The 11633-nt window shown below is 44.9% G+C and overlaps 1 protein-coding gene across 1 annotated transcript; it reads right to left on the reverse strand.

The window, feature by feature from the left end:
- Positions 1-3975: 3975 nt before the first annotated feature.
- Positions 3976-10690, reverse strand: LOC146006764 (uncharacterized). Its single transcript, XM_083145333.1, has 4 exons — positions 10277-10690; positions 8891-9424; positions 6179-6354; positions 3976-4048 (listed from the first exon to the last, which is right to left on the reverse strand). The coding sequence occupies exons 1-4, from the start codon at positions 10688-10690 to the stop codon at positions 3976-3978; spliced, it is 1197 nt and encodes a 398-aa protein (XP_083001459.1).
- Between the last annotated feature and the right edge of the window lie 943 nt (positions 10691-11633).

Consider the following 11633-nt stretch of genomic DNA (forward strand, 5'->3'; position numbering starts at 1 on the left):
GAAGCGTGGCGAGCGAAGCGAGCCCCGCGAGGGGACGAATACCGTCCCCTCGCGGGGCTCGCTTCGCTCGCCACGCTTCGGGCTCGGTGGCTCGCTACGCTCGCCACAGGTTTATATCCAACTCCATGCCCACTTGGATAGTAGGGGTATGAAAAGGACCCATTTTTCCATAGGAATCATTTTAACATTGATTCCTATGGAAAAATCGGGTCATCGCATCCGATATCGGATGCGATGCGATGCGATGCGATATCGCATCGCATCGCATCTGATTGTATGCCTTAACTTAAGGCATACAATCAAAAAATCGGCAGCCCAGATACTACATAAGTACCGGAATTTTTACAACGATTTTTAACCTATCATTATTTTATTGTGTTGTTCCACAATGTTTTAAAGTAACTTCAATTGTTCCTATTTCCAAATCCACAGTAGTATCTGTGTTAAATGACTACCGTTCAATCGCCCTTACTTCACTTATTATGAAGTGTTTTGAGAGAGTGGATTTATATCATCTTAAGTTCTTAACTCCTTATGTGGTGGATTTTGCTGGGGCAGGACAAACCTGCCCCAGCAAAACCCACCACAGGAATTTGGAAGCCCCCCCTCCCTCACCTCTGCTCCGGCGTTAGTACGCCGGAGCTTCCCTGCTGCCGCTGCCCCTACCGGCCGCCTGTCACATACAGCAGTGACGTTGGCGGCAGGTGCCTGAGCGCTCCCGAGTCCCACCGAGCCACGCCGACCATACCAGAGCCTGCCGCCGACCTGCCGTACCGATCGCCGGAGAAAAGGTGATGGGGGGGGGGGCGCTCTAGAGGTACTGCGCCAGTGGTGCATACCTGGACACCACTGGCGCGCACCTATTGTATATTAGTGGTATGCCCGGAAAAATTTCAAGGGGTTAAGGGTGTTATCCCAGAGGGGTTCGACCCTTATCAATTTACATATAGGTCAAATAGATCCACTGAAGATGCGGCCCTTTCTGTTGTCCATAAAATTTTCTGTCATCTGGAGAAGAGAGACTGGTATTTGTTTAGTTTCACGGCGGCACAGCGGCTGTGTCCCCTTGTGGGGCTCGCTTTGCTCGCCCACGCTACGGGCTCGGTGGCTCGCTACGATGATTTCTGACAATTGGTGCCAATGGACAGCCCTATATATGGGAAGAGTGCTTACTCAGTGGCCCTTATTCTGCTCTGTTTGCACAGACCAGAATCTGTGCAAGGGCATCGATGGTTGCGCATGTGCTTGGTCATTTCTGCACATGTGGCCACGGTGAACAAGGTGTTCACTGGGCGCACGCACCCAAGTGTGCAGGCGGGGGCAGAGAGGGGCGGCCCATTAGCATAGGGGAACAACCACAGTTTCATGGGTGTTCCCATGGTGAACACTGGCCAATCTCATGCTAATGGGCCGATGAAGCGGGGGGCGGGCAGCTGACATCACCGGATGTCAGCTGCCCGCCCACTTCCGAGCCTCCATGCATATATAAGTGACTTGAAAATCACTTTTATATTTGTCCGCCTCCACCTTCCAATGATGTGGGAGGATCCCCCAAGGCTGCAAATGGATGTTACTGTGTAACATCCATTCCCAGGCCGTGCGAGCAAATCACCCTTGTGAATGGGTGGAAGCCTGCAACACAGGCACAAGTCAATCACGTAAAAGAGATCGCTCAGATGGGCCCGTTGCTTTCCCCAGGTCCCCGCTGCAGCGGATATTGGTGTTGGCGAGGATCGGCTAGTATGAAGGGGCAGCACAGACAGTGTAATGGTTAGCATCCCTATAGATTGTAAACTTGCGAGCAGGGCCCTCCTACCTCTATGTCAGTTTGTTTCTACCCAGTTTGTTTACTCACCGTTGTTTCCAATTGTAAAACAGAATATGCTGCGCTATATAAGAAACTGTAAATAAATAAATTGCTGCCTCACAGCGCTGAGGTCATGGGTTTGACTTCGAGATGTGCAGGTTCGGATTTTCTTATTGGCTGTCACATGTTTTGACTCCAAATCATGTGACAGCTGATAGCCAATAAGATCCCGTTTTGAGTTCTGAGTAAATCCGAACCTGCACATCTCTAGTTTGATTCCCACCATGGCCCTAACTGTGCGGAGTTTGTATATTCTCCCTGTGCTTGTGTGAGTTTACTCCGGTTTCCTCCCACAATTCAAGAATATACTTATAGGGTTAATTTTTTTGTTGGAAGCCAAATAAACTAGAATGAGTGTGTATGTGTGTGTGTGTGTGTACACACACAAATGTGGTAGGGAATACAGACTGGAAGCTCCACTGGGGCAGGGACTGATGTGAATGTTCAAGTATTCTCTATAAAGCGCTGCAGGATATGTGTGCCCTATATAAATAACTGTTAATAAATAAATTTTAATAGTGAATGGAGCATCAGATCACTGGGGGGGGGGGGGGGGGGATGGGAGGCAATGGGAGTATAATGTGAAAATATGTTTTGTAATTGGAGCCGATTAACAAAATCCACTAAACACAAGCACAACATTGGACAGTTTTATTTTAATAATAAGTTATGTGACTACACATTTCTTCAAATGGTTCCTTCATGGGAATGCAGTGATCCAAGTAAACTTTGGACAAGTCACATTTATGCATAATCTGGTACTGCACTAATATCAGAGAAAGCGGTAATGGTGTGTGTGCAGTATTTGTACAAGAGACAGGAATGTGTTCCAGGAGATCAGAGCCGGCCTTAGGCATAGGCAAACTAGGCAATTGCCTAGGGCATTTGGAATGCCTAGGGGCATCAGCAGCTTCTGCTGATTAAAATGATATGCATTCTGTGTGAGTGAGGCTGTATCTGCATATGAAATAGTGTATTCATGGAAATCACTGTAACATAGCATTCCGTATGTAGGTACAGCCACAGTCGCACACAGAATATATTCATGCCACATATAATTTTAATCATCGGAAGCTCCTTGTGTGTGCTGGTCACATCAATGCAAATAAGACGAATTTTCAGCAAAAAAGGCAATCAACGTTAGAAGAACTGGCCAGGAGCTGCATGTTCTATTGAGGCAAGATGTATGAGGAAACATCTGTATCCAAGCAGAGGTTACAGTGTTAGCGGCTGTGCGAGTGCTGTCTGCGGGTGGGTTCGTTGTGGAATATTGTTCGGCATATGTGTAAGGGCATTATTTGTGTCATGTATAAATGCATTAATAATGTGCAACATACTGTATGTGTAAGGGGCATTATGTGTATGAAGGGCATTAATAAAGGTTGGCATAATGTGTAAGGGGCATTATGGTTATAAGGACATTAATAATGTGTGTCATGTGTAAGGGGCATTACTGTGTGGTATTATCAGGGGTGCCGAGAGAAAGGGGTAGGGGGTACAAATTACCCAGGCCAAAGTCTGATGGAAGGGCCCAGTGGGGGCCCCGGGCCCCCTCCTCCGTAAGTGACAGCAGCAGCTGCAGCTCTTCTCCTCTGCCCAGCACGCACTGCTTTGTGCTGGGTTGCAGTGTGGCCATGGAGGTGCTTAAAATACAATATTTTCTCCGGATTTTTTTCTAAGTGTATAATGTGAATAATGTGAGAAGTAATGTACATAAGGTAAAGTGGTACTACTGTGTGATGTAACGTGAATAAGGGACACCATCGCATGATATAATGTGAATAAAGTTGCACTACTGTGTGGCATAATTTGAAATGGGTATACTATTGGGTGGCCATGCCCCTTCCCAGCTAGAACACACCCCTGTATGGGCTGCGCACCGAATGTGTGCACTGTTTCTATTTAAAATATTGCGGGTAGGAGCACCAAAATGATGACTGCTATGATGAGGGTTGATGGTGCTGGGAAAGGGGAGCAGGGTCAGAGGCGGAACTAGTGGCGGTGCTAGGGGGCACCAGCCAAAATCTTGCCTAGGGCGTCATTTAGGCTATGGCCGGCTCTGCAGGAGATGATCACAGTCTGGTCCCCTCTTTAACAGTGATGAGGTGTCACAAAAAGGTCATAACAGTTCCATTCTTCCCAATCTGCCAAGGTTCTACAGGGTGAAAGCGTATCACAATCCTGCAAAACAAAATATCAAGAAACACATGAAAATAAATAAAGGAATTCAGAAATAAATGAAGCCTGCAACTTCTAGTTTTTGTTTTGTTTAAGAATGCTTTCTGCAGTTTTATGAATAAGTTTACATTATTTGAGAGAAAACATCCACTTTTCTGGTTAGAATTTGGAGAAACATACATAAAACAAATTTAATTGCACTTCTATAAGTTCATAGTAAGTTCTGTTACACACTTTACCATTCAGTATTCAGATATATAAAGATTCTAACCAAGTTATTAAATTCGGCAGGGCAGCATTTCAGCGCTCCATAAGCAGCAAATTTCACTGCTTACCAAGGCAACCAGAATTAGGCCCATGGTGTATAGTATACAATCCTGCCACACTAACGCTGTCGGGAGTTCAAGGGATTTTGCATGAGACTTCAAGGCTCTAAAAAGTTTTCCTGGGGCCTTACGATGTATTGCTCATTTAGCGCTAATGCTGCACACAGTTCTAGGTAATGACTTTAGACACCCTTCATTGGCTAAATGCACTTCTTTGATATTTTATTCACACCATCCTGGAAGTAGTATGCAGGTTTCAGCAATCTGCAAAGTCCAGACTCATTTTATTTATGCAATCTGCAGATGCCCCGGCTGACCAATATTATATCAACAAGTCTGAACGGTTGGAACTTTCCCCCTGTGAGGTTAAAATTAATACCAGGGGTTTTATTATGCATTCCTCAAATTTTGTGCATGAAGAATTTAACATAATGGATCAGTTTAATTATTCATTCCTACGTTGTACCGTAATGCTGGGTACACACTGGTAGATATATCTGCAGATCAATTGATCTGCAAATAAATCTAAAGACGGATCAGGCAGTATGTTCTCCATAGACACTGCACGATCCGTCGGAACCGACATCACAAGTGGGCAGGCACATTTGCATTCCCCCGCCCACTGAGCTGGCAATCATCGGCGGCTCCCGGCATGGCTGTAAGGACGGTCGGTGGATCGCCTGTACACACAGCACAATGCCCCGATATTCATCGGGCATTGGCTGTGTAGCAGAGCCAACGTGATATATCTGATTGACCTAGTTCACAGATATATCGTTTGTAGACACTGGTCGATGGTTCGTTGATATATCGGCAGTTTAATTGAATGGACAATATATCGGACAGTGTGTATGCACCTTAAGAAGGCTATTGCATTAGATTGCAAATTAAGACTATGCCTGCTGACAGTCATAAATTGAAGGCTTTGCTTATACCAGTTCATCTCAAGCCAGACTAAAAGGGTGTACACACGCTTTGATTTTGCCAGATTTTCGATTCGATTTTGCTTTATAGAAGCAAAATCGAATTCAAATGGTTTTAAGATGCTTTTGATCCGCATTCGATTCAATGCTTCTCTATATCGAAAAGAAAAATAGCCTGTGCAGGCAAGGAAATATCGAATTCTATATCGAATGCAAAAGTGCAGATTGAATCTGAAAGCAAAGGCCAAATCGAAAGGGGGTGGAATATGGGAAATGGAAAGCAAATTGATACGTGTGTACACACCTTAACAGTCCAGGTTTTAAAGGATATTCTTTCAGGAGGTGCTAAATAAGTCACCTTTGCTCAGTTATGCATATTCTTAAAACCTTGACTGTCCGGTTGTATTTGGGATAGAGTTTAAGAGGCAGTGGTTTAGACATAAACAGCACAATAAGGGATATATTTAACCCTTTGAGTGCCAACATCTGTGAGATAATATCCACTAAAAATGGCAGCATTGCTCACATTTGTTATATAAATTCGAATAAAAAATGTTGTTTATAAAAAAAAAAAAAAAGATTATATTGCCTATATAAAAGGTAAACATTACAGGTCATTATGATGAATAAAAATGTTTACTTGCCAATTTTTACAGCTATTTTGACCAAATCACTTGGCACTCAAAAGGTTAAACAGCGAAAACACTGATTCTATGTAAACTGTGGAATAAATTAGGTTTCCTGGGACGTAAGCCCCCGATGGTGCCTTTTTCAATCGGGGGATGAAATTAAATCTGCATGGCTAGGTAATTACATGTGGGGTAAACACCGCTGCTAGTTTACCCCATTGTCTCTTCACTTCAGGTTAGTCAGCTATACTATACCTGTCCTGTCCAAACTTCAGTTCTTTTGTCAGGAATTCAAAGAATTTTGAACTGTGCTCCTTGTTCTGCTCCGCCGTCCCCACTACCGCAATGGAGGAGATTATCAGCTGGGCACATGGACTTGCGGAGCCACTCACCAGCATTGAGAGCCCACTCCTCACTGTCACATTCACCTTCTATGGAGGGGAAAAAGAAACAACATGGTAGGATATACCTGGAGGACAGAAACTTACAATGACTTCAAACTATAATAATCCTGAAAAAAGTAAATATAACAGTAAACCATGATCAAGATAGATTTATTTTCACTACATTGCTTGCAAATACATTGGAAAGGATTACCATTTTATGGAGGTGTATTAGAGCAGCACAATAGGTCATTCAGTATTAATTCTGTATTTAGGCTAGACCCAGACGGAGTACTCTGGTGTGTCTGTACTGCACTGACAAGATCTGACATTTTAAATTGAACACATGGATGTTCAGGTGCATGGTTCAGGTCCCTTTTAAATCCCTTTCAGACATGCGACCTGGCATTTTGAGTGCTGGGTGATTTTGCCAGATGCAGTCTGGCCCCTTTTTACACATTTTGGTAATTTGCTGACACTGGTCATTTGTGTAGTGTGAAAGGGTCAACCTGGGTCAACAACCCTGGTAAAAAGCAGGTTCGGTGACCCGGGATTTAAGACTCGGGGTGATCCGGGATTTAAGACTCGGGGTGACCCGGGATTTAAGACTCGGGGTGACCCTTTCACACTACACAAATTACCAGGTAGAACTATGTTATGTCTGTGGGGTATTAGTGAACTAGTTGGCCAAACTAAGAAGCCCAATTATACCCTTTCTGATTCTATAGGGTATTGTGCAAATTAAGATCATTTGAGTTTAATAGATATTTACAAGGATATAATATAAGCCATGAGAGACATAATACTGTTCCAGTAATGAATGGCCTGCCTGTGTGTGACTGTAAGTAGCCTGGAATATATGCCAGTAATGGATGGCCTGCCTGTGTGTGACTGTAAGTAGCACCTTATAGATATACCAGTAATGGATGGCCTGCCTTTGTGTGACTAATGAAGGGTACACACCAGGACGACCACCGTCGTCCACGACCGATAGACGACCATGGAACGATTTCCCTTGGACTTCCCGGGAGCTCCCAGGCAGTCCCCAGCAAACGATTAGCAAAAATTGTGTTTTTTTGCGGAACGATCTCGATCCGATCCCGATGCGCCCGTGATGGTCGTTCAGACGGTCGGATCGCTGGTTTTTGTTTTTTTGCAAGAACACATGCGACCGTCGTCAGATTGGCCTTTGAAATTTAAATGAAGGGGCTGGACTAGCTGGGGGGGATAGGAATAGCAGCAGCCATTTTAAACCAGTGTATTTCTGCTTTGTTACTAGTGAGGCTTGGTTTATACCTGCTGAACGCTGGACATTTACACATTACTTTGTTTTGCCTGCCATTACAAAGTGTCTTTTAACCCTGCACTATGGAGAATGCAGTGATGGGTAGTCACCAGCAACATTACCTGCTCTATTATGCAGTGCTGAAGCTCAGGCGTCAGAGGGCCCAGCGCAGGAGAGCAAGATCATGCTGGACAAAGCAGTGGCTACTGCAGCGTCAGACTCGTTCGCACATGCCACTGCTCAGGGACATCAGGGAACTTCTTGAGGATGGATGATGCCACATTCCAGGAATTGCTGCGTCTGGTGACTCCCCACATCGAGAAGCAGGATACCAAGTATCGCGTGGCTATCCCTGCTGAGGAACGGCTGGTGGTGACCCTGAGGTTTCTGGCGACAAGACGGTCTCTTGCTGACCTGAAGTTTGGATCCCTCATCTCCCCGCAAGCTTTGGGCCTCATCATCCCGGAGACCTGCAAAGCCATTGTGAAGGTGCTGCAGTACCAGTATTGCAAGGTAAGGATGAAAAATACACCGTACACTTTATTGTGCAAACAAAATAATTTTATTTATAATTTAGGCCTAGGACAGAAACAGGTTTTTTAGGCCTTTCATATGTAAAACATGTAAAATAGTAAATAGATTTATTGTGTCAACACAAATATATTATAATACCATATATAAAAGATATTGTACAAAAACACACACTATATATAAACATTTAAGTATGTATGACCCAGTTTAAACTTTCCCAATAAGTACGGGCTACTGTGTGGCAGAGGATGTCTGCCACAGATATGTAAAGGCTGCGGCCCACATGGCGCAGATGCAATGGTCCCGTCCCCATTGATGTGCGCCATAAGCCATGTGAGCAGTGGCCATCACATACCTGCAGCTGAGACCATGTCTGTTGCACAGTACCCCATACTATTGGCAAAGACAAAAGGGCAATAAATGGAGTTTGCTCTCCAGATTGAGGAGAATCCTGTTCTCCCTCTGGTAATGCAGGTACAGGTAGCAGCATATACGTAGAAAAAAAAAAAAAGACACTCTGGTAACTTATGAAACAGGCCCTTGTGTGGCAGAGGATGTCTGCTGCAGATATGTAAAGGCTACGGCCCACATGGCGCATGGCGCAGATGCAATGGTCCCGGCCCCATTGATGTGCGCCATACGCCATGTGAGCAGTGGCCATCACATACCTGCAGCTGAGACCATGTCGATGGTAAATGATAAAATAGACTATTTTTTAAGACAGATCCTCAAAAACAGGAGACTCCAGATCTTCTATCAGTAAAGAACTGTAGAATTGACGGTACTGGGAGGGTTGAGAGGCTGTGTAGGTGTTGACTGGGTATGTGTTGGAAGTGTTCTCGACTGGCCTGGTACGGTGGTAGGTGGTACGGTGGCAGGCGGAGTAGGCACTGGTGATTCTAATGACAGTGGTGTGTCTGGTGCACTACCCATGCCAACTATTTTAGTGCCACTGTTGAGATACCCTAAACTGCCATTATACACCAACTCCATGCATAACTTTTCAAAAGTAAGTTGCTGGTCCGGAGCCATGTTGCGAACACACTCTGCCACATAAGTGAAGTAGTTGTCATGTTTGTCCGGGTTTCTTTGCAGGACTCGCTGTGCCCGCATCATAAATTCTTCATGTGCTGCTGCTTCTCCTTTTTTTCCTTTGCCACGCATTTTTTTGGCACGGGGGAGTGGTGGAGTGGGTTCCAGGGTGGGTGGCGGAGTGCGTGCCGGAGTAGGAGCTTCACTCGATGTGCATGCATTATCTGATAGGACAGACAGGTCTGGGGTTGCAGGTGGGTAGTCACCAAGCTGTAAAAAAATTGAACATGTTTACTAATCAATTCTATTTACTTCTAATTTCAGTTCCCTACCAGCGTGAATGAATGGAAAGTCATCGCAGAGGAGTTTGAACAGCGATGGAACTTTCCAAATTGCGGTGGAGCCATTGATGGCAAACATGTCCGCATAGCCCAGCCTATCAATAGTGGTTCCTACTACTTTAATTACAACGGCTATTTTAGCATTGTACTAATGGCTGTGGTGAATGCGAACTATGAGTTTATCTTCCTGGATGTAGGAAGGAATGGCCGTGCATCGGATGGTGGCACTTTCAAGGACACAAAGTTCTACGAAAGGCTCATAGCGAACACCCTTCACTTGCCGTCTGTCCAGGAAACTAAACAGGGGCTCAACTTTGTGTTTGTGGCAGACGAGGCTTTTGGCCTGCACGAGCATGTCATGAAGCCATATGCGCAAAGGGGCCTGAACCATGACAAAAGGATCTTTAACTACAGGCTATCAAGGGCACGGCGTGTTGTGGAAAATGCTTTTGGCATCCTGGCTAGCCGGTTTCGCATTTTCCACACTGCCATTAACCTGAGGGTGGCCAAAATTGACTGGGTTGTCACGGCGTGCTGTGTCCTGCACAATTTGCTCTGCAGAAAAGCCACACAGCAAAGGGCTACAGGCACAGCACTCCAAGAAGACCAAGATCTGCCAGAGGAGGTAGTGCAGATATCCTCCTTACAAACCCCAACACAACACTTCACAGGGAGTGCACGAGCCAAACAGGTGAGGGAAGAGTACATGGCCTACTTTAATGGGGAGGGGGCTGTGGATAGGCAGGAGGAATCAATTAGATAGCCCAAAAAATAGACTCACCGATGCAGACTGCGAATTCTCCTCCTCCTGCGCCGTGACTTCTTGGTTTTCGTGTTCGACCATCAGGACTACTCCTGTCCTCATCGACTCCTGGCTGAGGGTGAACGTCAACCTGTCGTAGTACCAGAGCGATGTTTGATACATCTCGTCGACTCCAGCACCAGACTTCTTTGCAGCCTCCACCTTCTTGTGTTCCTTTAAGAACACCGTGCGCAGATTCTGGATGCGTTTCCGCACCCATTCTACATTGGCCTCTGGATGAAATGGGAGACTGTAGCGAGACAAGTCCTCCAAGGCTTGGGTTCTTTTCATTTTGTTCGAATACTCTTTGGACTTTGTTCGCCACAGGCATTCATGGGAACGATACTTCTCGATAAACCCTTCTAAAAATTCTTGTTCTTTTGCGTTGGACATTGGGACTGTAAAAAGATAAAACCATTTTAGTTGTTATATAGTTATATCCATGTTTTGTTTCATATTTAAATTTTTAGAGTTATAGTTACCAGTTTACCTAGTTCTTATGTTTTAAGTATTTAAAATGTTAATAAACTTTTATGAAAACCACTATACATTTTATTGTGCAGATTGCTATTCACACACACAGGTGAATGGGGCCTAGCAGAGAGGAGTGCATGGAATACTGCAATGGTGGACAATGGTTATATGTATATATCTATAAATACACACAAACACACACACAGGTGAATGGGGCCTAGCAGAGAGGAGTGCATGGAATACTGCAATGGTGGACAATGGTTATATGTATATATCTATATATACACAAACACACACACAGGTGAATGGGGCCTAGCAGAGAGGAGTGCATGGAATACTGCAATGGTGGACAATGGTTATATGTATATATCTATATATACACAAACACACACACACACACACACACACACACAGGTGAATGGGGCCTAGCAGAGAGGAGTGCATGGAATACTGCAATGGTGGACAATGGTTATATGTATATATCTATATATACACAAACACACACACAGGTGAATGGGGCCTAGCAGAGAGGAGTGCATGGAATACTGCAATGGTGGACAATGGTTATATGTATATATCTATATATACACAAACACACACACACACACACGTGAATGGGGCCTAGCAGAGAGGAGTGCATGGAATACTGCAATGGTGGACAATGGTTATATCTATACACACACACATGGGGCCCACCCGAGCAAACAGTGACATGGTCGGGTGCTCGGTTGCCAAAACAGTGCTCTATACACACTATATACATTGGTGGCAACAGTGGGCATGCATAGGAGAGCATTGGGAGTGCAAACATACCAGGTTGTTGTTCTGGGAGATGAGACAAGAAGGAGAGTCCAACTGCTGC

This window comes from Crinia signifera, chromosome 1 (assembly GCF_055691185.1).
Source record: "Crinia signifera chromosome 1, ASM5569118v1, whole genome shotgun sequence".
Classification (NCBI taxonomy): Eukaryota; Metazoa; Chordata; class Amphibia; order Anura; family Myobatrachidae; genus Crinia; species Crinia signifera.